This window comes from Cavenderia fasciculata, assembly GCF_000203815.1.
Source record: "Cavenderia fasciculata unplaced genomic scaffold Scf_EUAJFUG02HR96I-5, whole genome shotgun sequence".
Classification (NCBI taxonomy): domain Eukaryota; phylum Evosea; class Eumycetozoa; order Acytosteliales; family Cavenderiaceae; genus Cavenderia; species Cavenderia fasciculata.
The window spans coordinates 751805-768620 of record NW_004457624.1 but is presented as its reverse complement, the minus strand read 5'-3'; the positions used below and the strand labels follow the sequence as shown (position 1 = coordinate 768620).

Below are 16816 nucleotides of genomic sequence, written 5' to 3'. Positions count from 1 at the left end.
AAAAAACAAAAAAAATAATAATAAATAATTTATATAAATTTTAAAATACAAATTTGATTGATTCAATTCATTTTTATTGATTGATTAAATTAAATTAAAAGAAATCATCAACATTATATTTTTCTCTACCAAACATTGAATTAAATTCAGCATGCATAATCTTGTTAAATAATTGGAATTGTGATCCTTCTTTTTCAATCTTTCTTAGTTTGGAAATGGTAGAGATACCTCCAAAAAAGTAATGTTGACCAATAAAGACGACAGTGTCATCATCATTGCCAATGAATCTAAAATCAATCTTTTCCTTTAGGTAATTCCATCTAATGCTAAATGATCGCTGATTTTTAGCAATCCATTCCAAATTGTGTGAATATCCAAACATATTATTTGATATTAATTTACATGATCGAGGTAGTATCTCTGCTGGCATATCTTTTTGCAACAGCCAACAAGAATCACTGAATGTAAAACTTTCTAAGTTATCTGGAAACAATCCAACATAAATTGGTATATCAAATCTAAATACACTTAAACTTTTTAATGTTTTTGGAAATATAACTTTTGGATTATTCATTTTTTCATCTAAATAAAAGAAAGAAAAGATAATGTTAGATATAATTATTAAAATGTATTCTTTTATAAATATTATTATTATTATTTTACTTACATCTAATATATAAATGAGTAAGGTTTGGTGGTAAACTATCCATATGATGTTCATAGTTGTAAACTTTAAAATGAGTGATTTGTGTAGTTACAATCATTTTTCTCCATTGTTCGTGTGGCTCTGTTCTCCAATCTGTAATATCGAGATGAGTGAGTGAGGTGGGGAAGGGTGGGGAACTGATAAAGCGCTCAGTCGAACTAATTAGTTTCTCCAAGTAGGGTGGGTATTCCGCTAAATGATCCAACCCGATACCTTCAATGACACGTACAGTGTCTGGCACCACACCTCTAGGGATTGGGTCGCTAGAGTCGCTGCGAAAGTACTTTAGTGATTTTAGATTGGGTGGGACAGACCCTGGTTCTAAATCATGAGTAAATCTGGCTCCAAATGCCAAAGTGGTGACACTTGATGGAATGGCACCGGGTGACACTACAGAATTGGAAAGAATCAGATCGGTCACTGACGATGGGATGAGTGAGGGATTGTTGATTGCTTTGTTATGATATGTGCCAAATTCAAGTTTTTTAATGGTTGATGGAATCGATCCAACTACTATAGGTCGTTTGCAATCATACACCAAGTTGGTGGCAGACGGTGGGAGAAACGATAGATCTATCGGATCCTTTACACCATCCTTTGTTCTTACAATAACTCTTGAAATATCATTATCTTTAATTGGGTCAACTTGACTATTAACCAATACAATCAATTCTAGATTTAGAAATAAATAAATTAATTTAAATGTTACACTGTTGGTCTCTCTTTGCTTGATCATTTGTTTCTCTGCTTACCATTGTGAATGGATGGTAATTGATTTTTAATTGATCTGATGATACTATCATTGAATGATTTTAAATTAAATTGTTTAAATCTATCCTTCTCGATCATTTTCATCAGATTAGAGATAGACTTTTGAGTGCATCCATGATCTCTGAGAAACTTGTTACTAAACTGAAATGCATTGGCTAGGAACTGTTCTCTCTTGTAGTAAAAGGATTTGCTTGTTAGTGTTAAACATATACTATCAATCGGGTCCAAGAATGATATGATATGTACAACTATAATATTTGATACACCTGTAATATTCATTTTACAAAATGATCATTATGTTTATTCGACTATCTACTCTTTTTTTGTTCTGCGACCAAAGATATTTTTTTTGTTGACTCGGAGGATAGATATTTATTTTATTTTATATGTAGATAGTTTATTGATTTTTCTCTACAACGCAAATACCATTTCTATTTTTTTTCACAAATGAACAATCCTCTAAGAGAAGATTTAAGGTAATATAGGTTTTGACCTTCTGGAACAGGTTTGTCAGCTGATGTTGTTTGTTTATAAATAAAACCACCATAAAGAGAACCTTGTTCGAGATGAGGACAGTGTCTGGATCGAACCTTCTGATTTTAAATGTGTATTTTTTGCCACATACAAATCTACGCAATACAATGGTGACAATGTTTGAATGGAATAGAATATCATCCAATCCAATTTCTATTTCATTTTGAACCGCACTTGTATCATAAGAAACCTCGAGACTTGGTGTCTTCTCTTTGAATATGTTGGTCATCAAATCAATGTTTTTTGTCGCCCTGATGGTTAATGATTTGAGTGATGGCGGGAACTTTGGAAATTGAAAGGGGCTACTGAAAAGGTCTGTAGAGAATGATTCGACTCGTTCTTGGGTAGACTTGTCAGTTGAGCAGAGGTACGTAGGGATTTGAGTGTATCGGGTAGAATGTGAGTGCCATCAATGCTCAAATCAACAAACGTCTCTAGTCCTGGAGGAAGTGTCAAGAAAATATTGAAAGAATCTGCTAGTGTCATCAGTGTCACTAGGCATACAGAAATCTATTCTCTTTGTCTCTGGAGGAATAAAGGTGTCGGGTGGGAAACATATATCACTCATGAATTCGAATGTACGAATAGTGTTTGGTAGTGGATGGTCGGGGTAATAAGTGATGGTTCTACGTCTCTGTATCTTGAGTAAGAGGTCGGTTACTCCAGTTGGTATGATTATCTTTCTGTAAATGTCAAATGGAACCAATTGAAGAGACAGTTCCCAGAGACATTGATTGGGGAGTTGTATATCATCGTCGTTGTAGTATCCACTTTCATCACCTTTTCTCCATCTCATCTGAAGTGATTCTAGAGACATTGGAAACTGGGTGGCTGGATTATCCCATGTAAACGAGTCATTAATGAATAAAGACAGATGTTTAAGGGATTGAGGAAACATAGAGACCGTGCTTAGATGAGGGTAGACCACATCGGTATGATCAAGTGTCAGATGAGTTAGATTATAGAATTGATTAAAGTTGAATATGTCATTAATGACAATACTCCGTATTTTAACCCATTCTTCATCTTCCTCTTCATCTTTGTCTTGTTGTACAATATGTAGTTGCTCCAATGTAGTGGTCGATAGTTGATCTTCAACAAACACAATGTGTTTAGTGAGTCGTTTGAGTGTTGATGGCATCTTGATAGCACTCAATCTAGGATGATAGACTATTGCACTCTCCAACTGATCAAACATTAGGTAGTCTTTAAAGAATGCATTCTTGATTGACTTTGTATTGACTAGTGGTAGAGATTGATCAATCAAACCGCACCCACAACACATTGTTTTCTTTTAAAAATATTTTTTTTATTATTCTAATTACATGTTTTAAACACCTATCTATCTATCTTTATATTGTTTTAGATTCACAATACATAATTTGCTTTGTTATTATTATTATTATTATTATTATTGTTATTATTGTTGTTATTATTGTTGTTGGTATTATTATTATTGTTGTTATTCTTTTTAATAATATTTTTATGATATCTTGGATGATTGAATATTAGATTTCTTCCACCATTTTGGTTAACGTTGGGATCATTATTGTTATTCTTTCTATCCTTTTTAAAGATTGATCCACTTTTAATGTCATCGTATAGTTTGATAAAGACAACGATCAACGAGAGGGCAAAGGTGAGACCGACAACGAGGAATACAATCTTCCACCATGTCCATCCCTCCTTTTCAACTTGATCATGTATTGGTGAGATACCTGGGATTCTAACTTTGTACACTCGGTCCCAGTCAGTACTAAACAATGCACATTGTTCCTTTTTGTAATATACCGATGACAAGATTGCTCCTCCCAAATAAGTAATATCTTTCTCTTCAACATCAACATTAATAGTACCCTCATTTATAGAAACTGAATATACTCTTGTTCCAAATGATAATAATGCTAGAAAAAACAAAACATTAAAAGAATTAATTAATTTAGTTCATCTATCATTTTCTTTGTTTGCTTACCATTATTTGCTTTGTTTGCAATTGATGATTGAATGTATGGAATGGCTGTTGGCATGACATAAGTATCGATTAAACTGAGGTCATCAGGTGACAATAATATGATCTTTGATGGTTCACGATCAATATTTGCCGGTACAACTACAGACAACAATACATTGCTTCCAGGGATTGCTATCATACTTCGAGGGTAAATTCCATGTTGATGTGTTGCTCTTTTTTAAATAAACAAATAATTAATTAGACACGTAATCGATTAATATATTATATTATATTTATATAATATATATATTTATATTTAATATACTTACTGTTCCAATAATTCCAAATCTTCTAAAGAGTATCTTAGGAATAGGGGAGTGGATTGTTTCGATAGACATCCAATATAGAGATTATCATTGTATACAACAGCAGTCTCTGTTGCTTGACATTGTGTACTTGGAGAAAGATACAAGTGTTTCTTGATCACCATTGTATCAATATCAAATTGACGAATCGATCTAGACGTTATAAATGTCAATAATCGTCGATCTTGATCAACAAACATTGCATTCTCTCCAAAATTCAATCCTTCTTCGTAGATCTAAATTAAATAGAATAAATTGAATGAAATTAGAAATGAATGTATTTAAATTAATTTGTCAGTGTGTCTACCTACTTGAATGACTTTGGCATCTTGTAAATCATCGATTTTATATTGATTGATTCGAATACTGGATCTAAAATCGTTAAATGCCATGTAGAGGTGACCGTTGATCACATCCAAGTATCCAGCATTGCTTGGTGAGTAGGGTACTCGAAGTCGATACTCTCGATCAATTTCGAGTGACTCCATATCGATAAAGTAGATGGTACCATTCTGGTGAGACAGTACCACAGTACTATTAGAGTTGCTTTTAAATAGATATATCTCTGGACGTGTCTTTCCACCATCATCTCCACTTCTACTTCCACCTATATTGAGAATATCTAGATTGACAGAAGAAGGTGTTGGTTGGTTGGTTGGTTAATTTGGACCAATCAAATAGAATAATAATAATAGTTGTAATACATACCTAAAGGAGATGATGCTTGTATATATGGAACAAATAAGCATAATATCACCGCCACAGCCACCAAGAATATTTGGGAATATTTTGAATTTCCCATCATTATTGTTGTTGTTCCTTTACCTTGATTATTATTATTAATATTATTTCTATTATTTCTCTATCTCTTCTCTTTTCTCTCTTCTCTTCTCTCTCTCTTTTATCAAAGGAAACAAACAACGACAAACAACAACAAAAAAAAGATACAATTTAACTAACTTATATTTTCTAGAACAAGAACAACAATATATACAGGAGAATATGATTAATAATATTACTCATCAGACTCCACTCACTCCTACTCCATTCATCATAATATTATTATCAATCATAGTTGTACACAAATCATTTTCCAACAAAAGAGAGAGGAAGAGAAGAGGAGAGAGAGAGGGAACAGTGAGTGTGATTGATGATACACAGTGAAGTGGGTTGTCAGATGCAAGTTGAAGTGATTAAGCAAAACAATCATATGATGTTGCCGTTGCAGATGTATTTGACACAACCAGCGTGTGTGTGTGTGTATGTGTGTGAAAAGATGGCATACTACAACAAAATTATGCGAGGGGGATATTATTATGAGTGAGTGAGTGAAGAATCAATCGATCAATCAATCAATCACTATCAGCTCTCCTCACCCCTAGTTACTGCATGCGTCCTTTCTCCTCCCCTCTCCCCCCTCTCTATACAAGATGAGAGAGAGAGAGAGCCTCCTGATGTAAGATGCCTACTTCCTCGCATCTCATATGAGGTTGTTGACAGAGAGATAAGAACTGGATGATGGCTATTAATTCCAAAACAAACTGTGTCTTCTTGAATTTTGAGTTTAAACTATGATACAATCATGATACTAGGATAAAAGTAATAATGATAATAATAATAATAATAATAATAGAAACAATAAATAAATAAATAAATAAACTAGTCGAAGAGTTGATGATCAAAGCATAAAAAACAAAGATCTTCTTTTTGGTAAATATTTATTTTTTAATTATTATTCATAATCAATAGTTAGTTCAGAATTCAACTATTATCACAAAGATATAGAACTATAGAGATAGAGAGATAGAGGAGAGGGAATGGAGAATAAAGATAATCAGTTGCTTAATCTCAAAGTGATGAGGTTAAGCAAACCATTGTTACAAGCAAATAATCCTGTACTCTGTGAACGCGATGATGTAATAAGCGATATGATACTACCACCTACTATACAACCAGGCAACAATGATACGATGGGTGGTGGAATAGAAGGTCTTGGTATGACCTCTATGTTACAATTACAATCAGGTTTAATCTACCTCGGAGAAATATTCACAAGTTATATATCACTAAATAATCATTCACCTCATGAAGTAAAGAATGTATTTATAAAAGTATTGTATCACACACACACAATCACATGAAGAATGTAACATAGTATACTAACTATCTTGTGTTTAGGTTGAATTACAAACAACGACACAAAGAATATTGTTGTTGGATAGTGAACCTAAACCCATCCCTGTATTTGGTCCAGGTTTCAACTCTGATTTCGTTGTACAACGTGAAGTTAAAGAGTTTGGTGTAAATATGTATGAATAGAAAGAAATGAAAGAAAGAAAGAATGAAAGATTAGATTACTTACTCTCTTGTTTTATTTATTTATAGATTATGTTGTGCAGTTACATATGTTACACTTGAAGGAGAAGTTAAAAAATTTAAAAAGTTCTTTAAGTTTCAAGTTAGTAATCCATTGGGTATCAAGTCCAAGATTATATCGATACCCAATACAACGTTTGTAGAGGTGTGTTTGGAAAATACTACACAGGGAGCACTGCTGATTGATACGGTCACCTTTGAAGCAGCCGATCTCTTTACACAGAGCAATATGAGCGAGGTTAAGCATAGCCAGCAACCATCGCCGCAGCAACCACCAATGTTGCAATTGGCCAACAGCTTGGGATCGAGTAATGGCAGTGGGTGGAAGAAATCAACCGACTCGACCATCCAATCGCTCATGTCAGAGATTAGAGCGTCGCCAGACATTGTATTTTTAAGAGAGGGTAACAGTAGACAATATCTCTTCAAGGTGATGCCCAAGGATCCAAACGACTTTGAAACAAAGAATGCAGCGACATTGGGCAAACTCGATATTGTGTGGCGGTCGTATATGGGTGAGACTGGACGTCTCAAAACCGCCCAAATACAACGCAAGGTGTGTCTTGAAGAGGTTGAATGCAACCTCGTGTCCATTCCCACCGTCGAGTTGGAAAAGCCATTCACAGTCACTGCCAAAATCATCAACAAAACAAATCGTATCCTTCATCCACTATTTGTACTAGTTCGTAACAAAATGGATGGTATTTTAATTAATGGTCATTTACCAAAGGTATAAAGAGAACAAAAAAAAAAAAAAGAGAATGGATCATTGATCATTTCTTTTTTAATTATTTTAATTAATTTAATTAATTTAATATTTATTTTATTTTTAGATTGGAGCATTACAAGCAAATAGTTCGATTAATTTAGATATTGAAATGTTCCCATTGAAACCTGGAATGCAACAAATTAGTGGATTGGCGATTAAATTATTAGAACCGACATTGGTAGAGTCGGGTGGATCAATCCGAGTCAACCCTGCTGCGCCATCCGCCAACCCACCTCATTCGGGATTCGGGTCAGCTGCAGCAGCCACCTCTGCAGGAGTACCCAAGAACTTTTTCGAATTGGGTGTATTGGCAGATGTATATGTAGAAAATAATAATAGTAGTAGTAACAACAAAAATAACAAAACACCTTTCTTTAAAGAGGTTGATTCAACACATGTTTTGTTATCATAGAGAGAGAGAAAGAAAGAGAAATAAATTTGGAGGAAAAATATATATTTTCCTGATAATAATTGTTTATTTCCTAGGGTTTACATATCATCACCAGATTACATAGAGGACATAGTGTCCCTATTTGATAGTTCTTGTTTACTCTTGAGAGAGGTTAGTCTTTCTTCCATTCTATTGTCACAACCAATAACACAGCTACTTTAAATGATCATCCTCGAAAAACATTGAAAAAAATAACAGATGTTGTATTGTACTTATCAAATTAATTATTGTGTTTGTAGAGGTTGATGCAACAAACTTGGATGGAAAAATATTTTAAATTTGATAATACTAGTTGTTTATTTTCTGGTCGATTTAATAACAGAACCAGATTTCTTTTTCCCAAAAATTTTGGTATCTGTGGTTTGCATCCCAATCTTCTGCTCTAACATGCCTCTCGTTTGCAGGTAATTGTTTGATAGATGGTGGAATGCTTTGGCTAATCCTCGAACAAAACGGATTACAAATGACAGTTTTCAATTGTTTTGGTACGGCCCACCAACGTGGTGCTTTGTCATAGTCGCAATTCAAATCCAAATACTCACAACTGTCTGGAATAAATCCTGGGGACAATGCTTTTTTAACTAATCCATTCCCTAAATGTGAGAAACAAATATTAGTATTAATAATTAATTAATATTTGCTTCGTATTACAACTTACCCAATCTAATATGAGTAACTCCATTTGGAATTTGGTTTGCATTCAATTTTGATTGATGTTTTGCTTGGTAGTCAAAATATTTTGTCGATGGTGGAATACATGATTTGAGTGGGAAATTGTATTTTCCATGAATAGCAAAGTACTTGATGCTGTTTGGGAAAAGAGTTACATCCAATTTACACTTTAAATAACCAATATACATTGTAGTGATGCTATCTGGGATGGTGTATACAGCTGGTGTGGTTTCAAGATCAAACAGTCCCAAGGTTTTGACTGACGATGGGATGCTTCCTGGAAGTAACCCGAATTTACCATCTAAACAGAGATCTATGACTGATGAAGGAATAGATCTTGCCAATATAGTTGTGGGTTCTTTGCATATGGCATAGAGATACTGGACAGAGGCAGGAATACACTGGTATGAGTTTTTGTCGAGTTCGATTGAGAGGTACTTGACACTTGATGGAAGTGTGTATCCAGGTTCGATGATGCAATCTTCAAGATACAAATACTCGATTGTATTGGGTATTGTTCCAATGTGTATATCTATATGATCTTGATCATCGTCTTCATCATCATAGTCAGTTTCTTGTTCAACTGCATCGATGGTGAGACAATTTAGTTTCTTGAGCTTAAAGAGGTAGGGATGCACCAAATTGGATTTGATAGCAAGTATCCTTATATTGTGTGGTAAAAGATCGTCGACGTTTGAGTAGTCCCTAATCACTCCATTTGTAATATAGAGTTCCTCTAATGTATTTGGGAACAGTTGTCGATATATCTCTTGTTCTTCTTTTGCCCCAAGAACTAGGTGAGTTGTATAGGGTGGTATTGACCCATCTTCTATCTGTCCATTAACCCTTATCTTTGTAAAATGATCTGGTATCAATCCAGCTGGTATTGGTTCATCAATGAGATAGTTTAGTTCTTTGCAATGTTGATTAATTAAACCATTTGTATTCTCTAGGAAGTATTCTAGATCTCTATCACTCTTGATATCTACTCTATTGTATCGTCGAGGTAGTTGATTGAATCTTCCATCGTTCTTGTACGATTCTATTGTATTAATAGAAGGTAATCTTGGGAATACAACAGTATCCTTCCATTTCATTGCATCTTTACAAGTCATCAATAGATTCATTACACTTTGATTTCGTTCTTCCCGGTGTAATATTGATATCATTGATACTCTAAATAATGAATTTTTAACTAGAATAATAATACTAATCATTAGTATACAGCATCTAAAGCTTTTATATCTCGAGATAAGATAACTTACAATAATGATTTGTTGAAGTTGTGGTTTTCATCTTTGCTAATGACCCATTTTCAATCTTCTTTCTCTTTCTTGTTGTACTATTATTATTATCTTGATCATCACATGAATAGTTCATTGATGCAATCGAAGATTGGTTGTTTCTTGATGTTGACGGCAAACTTTGAAGATGACCATCATTTTCATTCAGCTTACTATCTCCCCCTTTCCGTTGTTCATCCAACTCTATATCTTTGATAGTATCCTTTACAATCTCCAAGCAGGCCATATCAACGGTGAGATACAAGAAACATAGTATCATATGATTGTTCAACTTGTACACATCCTTGCTAAAGTCTTCTTTACAGAGTGGACATAGTGTCCCTATTTGATAGTTCTTGTAAACTCTTGATAGATTTAATCTTTCTTCCATTGAACGGAGTTTCAAAATGTTAACAACTAATACATAAAATGAAATGAAATCAAGATCTTGGGGGATGGCTATGAAAATTTCTCGAAGAATCATAAAAAACTATTTTAGTAATATTACTATTTTATTTTACACATATTTGATGAGGAATTAAAGAAAACAACAACTGTTAAATCGATATGTATAAACTTTGAATATATATATATTCTTATTTTTTTATTTCAATGCATAATGTTTTCGATTGTTTCACGAGTCTACCAGAGTTCCTTTACCCAAAAATCTTTGTATCTTGTGTCATTATCACAGCCACTTCCTCCTTGATGATTCTCATTTTTAGGTGTTTGTTTTGATGGTGGGATATTTTGACTCATATGGAAACAAAAAGGATTACAACTGACAGTTTTCAAATGTTTTGGTACTCCCCACCAACGTGGTGCTATATCATAGGCGTAATGGAGTTCCAAATACTCACAACTGTCTGGAATAAATCCTGGAACCAGGATTTCACTAAATTCATACCCTAAAAATGTAAAAAAAGAAAAGAAATACTTTAATATTAAAGTCAACTGATTAAAATGATCATTCATTGACTTACCAAATCTAATATGAGTAACTCCATTTGGAATATCATTGGCACTAAATGTACCTTTGTTTAATGTAATGGCTTGGTAATCAAAATATTTTGTCGATGGTGGAATAGTTGATTTGAGTTGGGATTTGAAATCTCCATAAATAGTAAAATACTCTATGCTGTATGGGAATAGAGTTACATCTAATTCACATTTTAAATCATGGATAAATAGTGTGGTGATGCTATCTGGGATGGTGAAAACGGGTGGTTGGTATTCAAGATCAACCAGTCCCAGTGAGGTGACTGACGATGGGATGCTTCCAGGAAGTAACTCGAAATTACCTTGCAAATAGAGATCTGTGACGGATGAAGGAATAGATCCTGCCAAGAGTGGTAAAAGTCGTCTGCGTTGGTCACAGTTGGCATATAGGTACTTGACAGATGAAGGAATACATTGGGGTGAGTTTTTAGAGAGGTCGATTGAGAGGTACTTGACACTTGATGGGAGAGAATATCCAGGTTCGATGATGCAATTTTCAAGATATAAATACTCAATTGTGTTGGGTATAGATCCAATGTGAATATCTATATGATATTGGTTTTGTTGTTGATCGTCGTCATCACCATTAATTTCGTCGATCAAAAGGTAATTTAGATTTTTGAGTTTAAAGAGATAGGGATGAACCAAATTGGATTTGATTGCAAGTACCCTTATATTGTGTGGTAAAAGATCGTCAGGGTTTGAGTGTTCACCAACCAATCCATTTGGTATTTTGAGTTCCTCTAATGTATTTGGGAACAGTTCTTTGTATATCTCTTGTTCTTCTATGTCCCCGAGATAGAGGTGTGTTGTATATGGTGGTATTGATCCAACTTCTATCAATCCATCAACTCTGATCTTTGTAAAATGATCAGGTATCAATCCAGCTGGCACCACATCATCAATTAGATAGTTTAGCTCTTTGCAATGATGATTGATTAGACCATTTGTATTCTTTTTGAAATAATCTAGATCTCTTTCATTCTTGATATAGACTCTATTGTATCGTCGAGGTAGTTGGTTGAATCTTCCATCGTTCTTGTACAATTCTATTGTATTAATAGAAGGTAATCTTGGGAATACAACAGTATCCTTCCATTTCATAGCATCCTTACAAGTCATCAATAGATTCATTACACTTTCGTTATAATCTTCACGATATAATATAGATATCATTGATACTCTAAATAATGAATCTTTAACTATATAATATAAATAATAATTAGTATACAACTTTCAAATAGAGCGATATTTTAAGTTAATTGTCAATATAACATACAATAATGATTTGATGATGACAATGTCTTTGTCGTCGTTGTTGTTGAGTATGATGACCCATTTTCGATCTTCTTTCTCTTTCTTGTTGTTATCTTTTTATTATTATTATCTTGGTGATCGTCATTATCTTCTTCTTCTATATCGTTATAACGATCAAAGCATGAGTCGTTAGGGGTTGTTGCTGATGATGTAATTGATGATGTTGATGGTGATGACGATGATTGATTGTTTATTGGTGTTGTCGAGCAACTTTGATGAAGATGTCTATCATTGTCGTTCAACGCTCTATTTCTCTTTTTAAATTGTTGTTCATCCAACTCTATATCTTTGATAGTATCCTTTACAACGTCCAAACAACCCATATCAACAGTGAGATACAAGAAACATAGTATCATATGATTGTTCAACTTGTACACATCCTTGCTAAAGTCTTCTTTACAGAGTGGACATAACGTCCCTATTTGATAGTTCTTGTTAACTCTTGATAGAGTTAATCTTTCTTCCATTGCCGATAACTAAAAGCAGAAAGTTTATTTTCTACAGCTGTAGAAGTGCGAGCTATTTGACTCGAATATGAAATATATTTTTATAATGACCTCTTTGAAATACAGAGAACTAGTATCAGTCTATCATTAAATCTCCATATACCAGTATTTTTCATTGTCAATATGAGTGAATGACATGAGGGTATAATCGATATTTCCTTGATGAGAAAGATTTTTTGGTGTTTGTTTGATAGACGGTGGAATATTTTTGCTAACCCTTGCCCTAAAAGGATTACAAGATACAGTTTTCAATTGTTTTGGTACGGCCCACCATAGTGGTGTTTTGTCATAGTAGTACGGGAATTCCAAATACTCACAACTGTCTGGAATCAATCCTGGAACTAATGCTTGATTAAATCCATTTCCTAAATCATGGTATGATGAAAATATGAATATTTTAAAATCTTGTTTTAATTATTTACAACTACATACCTAATCTAATATGAGTAACTCCATTTGGAATATCGTTGGCATTCAATTTAACGATAGTTGATGTATTATCGGTATGGGTGGCTTGAAAGTCAAAATACTTGGTTGATGGTGGAATCGTTGATTTGAGTTTGTTAAAATTGGTCGCTCCACAAATACTAAAATGCTTTATGCTGTTTGAGTATTGGCTACCATCAAAATCACACTTTAATCCACTGATATATAGCGATGAAATGCTATCCTGAATGGTGTAAATGGGTGGAGAGACTTCGAGTCCAATCAGCACCAAGGTGTTGACTGAACGTGGAATGCTTCCTGAACGAAACTCGAATTTACCTGCCAAATGGAGAGTTGTCACTGATGAAGGAATATATCCCTCTAAGAGTGTTGTGGGTTGGTTACACTTGGCAAGGAGGTACTGGACAGAGGCAGGAATACATTGAGGTGAGTTTAGAGAGAGGTCGATGACGAGGAGTTTGATTCTTGATGGAAGAACGTACCCTCTCTCAATCACGCAATTACCAAGATACATACGCTCGATTGTGTTGGGTATAGATCCAGCGCGAATATCTATATGTATGACAGGGTTGACGGCTTGTGGAACTTTCCTTCTCAAGATGAGATAATATAATTTCTTGAGGTTAAAGAGGTAGGGATGCACACAATTGGATGTGACATCAAGTACCCTTAAATTGTGTGGTAAAAGATCGTCGATGTTTGAGCGTTCACCAATGACTCCATTTGTAATCGTGAGTACCTCTAATGTATCGGGGAAGAGTTCTTTATAGATCTCTTGTTGATTTGTGGTCTCAAGATAGAGGTGAGTTGTAAATGGTGGTATTGATCCATCTTGTATCTGTCCTTTGGCTCTAATCTTTGTAAAGTGGTCTGGTATCAATCCAGCTGGTATCGGATCAGTAATTTCATAGTTTAGTTTTTGACAATGATGATTGATTAAACCATCTACATTCTTTTTGAAATAGTCTTTATCTCTATCACTTTTGATATAGACTCTGTTGTATCGTCGAGGTAGTTGATTGATTCTTCCATTATTCTTGTACGATTCTATCGTGTTAATAGAAGGTAATCTTGGGAATACAACAATATCTTTCCATTTCATAGCATCTTTACAAGTCATCAATAAATTCATGACACTTTGATTATCATCTTCACGATGTAATATCGATATCATCGATATTCTAAATAATGAATCTTTAACTAATAGTCATAATAATAATAATAATTAGTATACATCTAGCAATAAAATAATATTATATCTATATCTTACAATAATGATTTGATGATAATGATGATAGTGTCATTGTAGTTGTTGTTGTTGTTGTAGTAGTAGAGTACGAAGGCCCATTTACAATCTCCATTTTCCAGTGTTTTGCGTAAGTCATATTAGTGAATGCAATAGGGGAATAATCGATACCTCCTTGATGAGGATAATTTTGAGGTAATTGTTTGATAGATGGAATGCTTTGGCTAATCCTCGAACATAACGGATTACAAATGACAGTTTTCAATTGTTTGGGTACGGCCCACCAAAGTGGTGCTCTGTCATAGTTGCAAGGTAATTCCAAATACTCACAATTGTCTGGAATAAATCCTGGAACTAATGATTGATTAACAAATCCAGGGCCTAAATTGTCATTGATGAAAATATTTAAATATAAATAAATTATAATCTAGCTTGTGTGTATCTTATTGGACATATTTCATTGGTTGATAAGCTTCGTATTACAACTTACCCAATCTAATATGAGTAACTCCATTTGGAATATCATTGGCATTTAATTTAACGATTGATATAGTATCGGTATGGGTGGCTTGAAAGTCAAAATACTTGGTTGATGGTGGAATAGTTGATTTGAGTTTGTTTAAATTGAACACTCCATATATACTAAAATACTTTATGTTGTTTGGGTATTGGCTACCATCAAATTCGCACTTTAATCCGTTGACAGAGAGCGTTGAAATGCTATCCGGAATGGTGTGCATGGGTGGAGAGACTTCGAGTCCAATGAGTGCCAAGGTGTTGACTGACTGTGGGATGCTCCCTGAACGCAGCCCGAATTTACCATTCAAATGGAGAGTTGTGACTGATGAAGGAATCGATCCCTCCAAGAGTGTTGTGGGTTCTCTACATATGGCATAGAGGAACTTGACAGAGGGAGGAATACATCGAAATGAGTTTTTAGTGATGTCAAGTGCGAGGAATGTGACACTCGATGGAAGAATGTACCCACTCTCGACGCAACTACCGTGAATGAACAAATGCGCAATTGTATTTGGGATAGATCCAACGCGAATATCTATATGTCCGGCAGGGTCGGCGACTTGTTGAATTTTCCTTAAGGCGAGAGAATGTAAGTTCTTGAGTTTAAAGAGGTAGGGATACACCAAATTGGATGTGACATCAAGTATCCTTAAATTGTGTGGTAAAAGATCGTCGATGTTTGAGTGTTCTCCAATAACTCCATTATGTAAATGGAGCACCTCTAATGTATCGGGGAACAGTTCTTTATAGACCTCTTGATGTGCTGTGGTCGCAATAAGTAAGAGGTGAGTTGTAAATGGTGGAATTGATCCAACTACTATCGTTCCTTTGGCTCTAATCTTTGTAAAGTGGTCTGGTATCAATCCAGCTGGTATCGGATCAGTAATTTCATAGTTTAGTTTTTGACAATGATGATTGATTAGACCATCCACATTCTTTTTGAAATAATCTAGATCTCTATCACTCTTGATATAGACTCTGTTGTATCGTCGAGGTAGTTGATTGATTCTTCCATTATTCTTGTAAGATTCTATCGTATCAATAGAAGGTAATCTTGGGAATACGACAGTATCCTTCCATTTCATAGCATCCTTACAAGTCATCAATAAATTCATTACACTTTCGTTATAATCTTCGCGATGTAATATAGGTATGAGCAATGCTCTAAATAATAAATCTTTAACTATACAAATATATAAATCATAATCATAATAATCATTAGTATACAAATCGAGTCATAAAAGATACAAAAAATATTATAACATACAATAATGATTTGATGATGATGATAATGTCGGTGTTGTTGTTGTTGGTGTTGTCGAGTATGAAGACCCATGGCCATTTTCAATCTTCTTTCTCTTTCTTGTTGTTGTCTTATTATTATCTTTATGATAGTCATTATCTTCTTCTTCTTTATCGTTGTCAATGCATGAATCGTTCAAGCTTGTTGTAATTGATGAGGATGGTGATGATGTAATTGGTGATGTTGTCGAGCTCTCATGATCATTGTCGTACGTCTCTCTATTTCTCTTTTTAAATTGTTGTTCATCCAACTCTATATCTTTGATAGTATCCTTTACAACGTCCAAACAACCCATATCAACGGTGAGATACAAGAAACATAGTATCATATGGTTGTTCAACTTGTACACATCCTTGCTAAAGTCTTCTTTACAGAGAGGACATAGTGTCCCTATTTGATAGTTCTTGTTAACTCTTGATAGAGTTAATCTTTCTTCCATGAGAGTTTAACCAAAGCAGTTATTAAAAAGAAATGTTAATTTCTATAAATGTGAGCTAGCTTCCCTATCCACCAAAAATACAAAATAAAATTAATAATTATTTTTGTTGATTTAAATTTTAATATTATAAATACTGTAATCTATCTTTGATTATTATCCTCT

The 16816-nt window shown here is 34.0% G+C and overlaps 4 protein-coding genes across 4 annotated transcripts; 1 reads left to right on the top strand and 3 right to left on the bottom strand.

The window, feature by feature from the left end:
* Positions 1 to 94: 94 nt before the first annotated feature.
* On the bottom strand, positions 95 to 1756 carry DFA_11304 (uncharacterized protein; the record flags this gene model as incomplete). Its single annotated transcript, XM_004350197.1, has 3 exons — positions 95 to 582; positions 668 to 1378; positions 1459 to 1756. The coding sequence occupies 3 exons, from the start codon at positions 1754 to 1756 to the stop codon at positions 95 to 97; spliced, it is 1497 nt and encodes a 498-aa protein (XP_004350247.1).
* A 676-nt stretch (positions 1757 to 2432) lies between these two features.
* Positions 2433 to 5129, bottom strand: DFA_11303 (uncharacterized protein; the record flags this gene model as incomplete). The annotated part of the gene is made up of 7 exons (XM_004350196.1): positions 2433 to 3302; positions 3389 to 3915; positions 3984 to 4121; positions 4164 to 4195; positions 4292 to 4563; positions 4639 to 4934; positions 5036 to 5129. The coding sequence occupies 7 exons, from the start codon at positions 5127 to 5129 to the stop codon at positions 2433 to 2435; spliced, it is 2229 nt and encodes a 742-aa protein (XP_004350246.1).
* A 1015-nt stretch (positions 5130 to 6144) lies between these two features.
* Positions 6145 to 7884, top strand: DFA_11302 (DUF974 family protein; the record flags this gene model as incomplete). The annotated part of the gene is made up of 4 exons (XM_004350195.1): positions 6145 to 6426; positions 6506 to 6636; positions 6713 to 7433; positions 7537 to 7884. 4 exons carry the CDS (start codon positions 6145 to 6147, stop codon positions 7882 to 7884), a joined length of 1482 nt encoding a protein of 493 aa, XP_004350245.1.
* A 351-nt stretch (positions 7885 to 8235) lies between these two features.
* On the bottom strand, positions 8236 to 16654 carry DFA_11301 (uncharacterized protein; the record flags this gene model as incomplete). The annotated part of the gene is made up of 13 exons (XM_004350194.1): positions 8236 to 8516; positions 8582 to 9790; positions 9861 to 10295; positions 10400 to 10454; positions 10539 to 10786; positions 10862 to 11038; positions 11180 to 12079; positions 12157 to 12670; positions 12944 to 13104; positions 13133 to 14347; positions 14418 to 14747; positions 14884 to 16095; positions 16180 to 16654. The coding sequence occupies 13 exons, from the start codon at positions 16652 to 16654 to the stop codon at positions 8236 to 8238; spliced, it is 7212 nt and encodes a 2403-aa protein (XP_004350244.1).
* Positions 16655 to 16816: the final 162 nt, after the last annotated feature.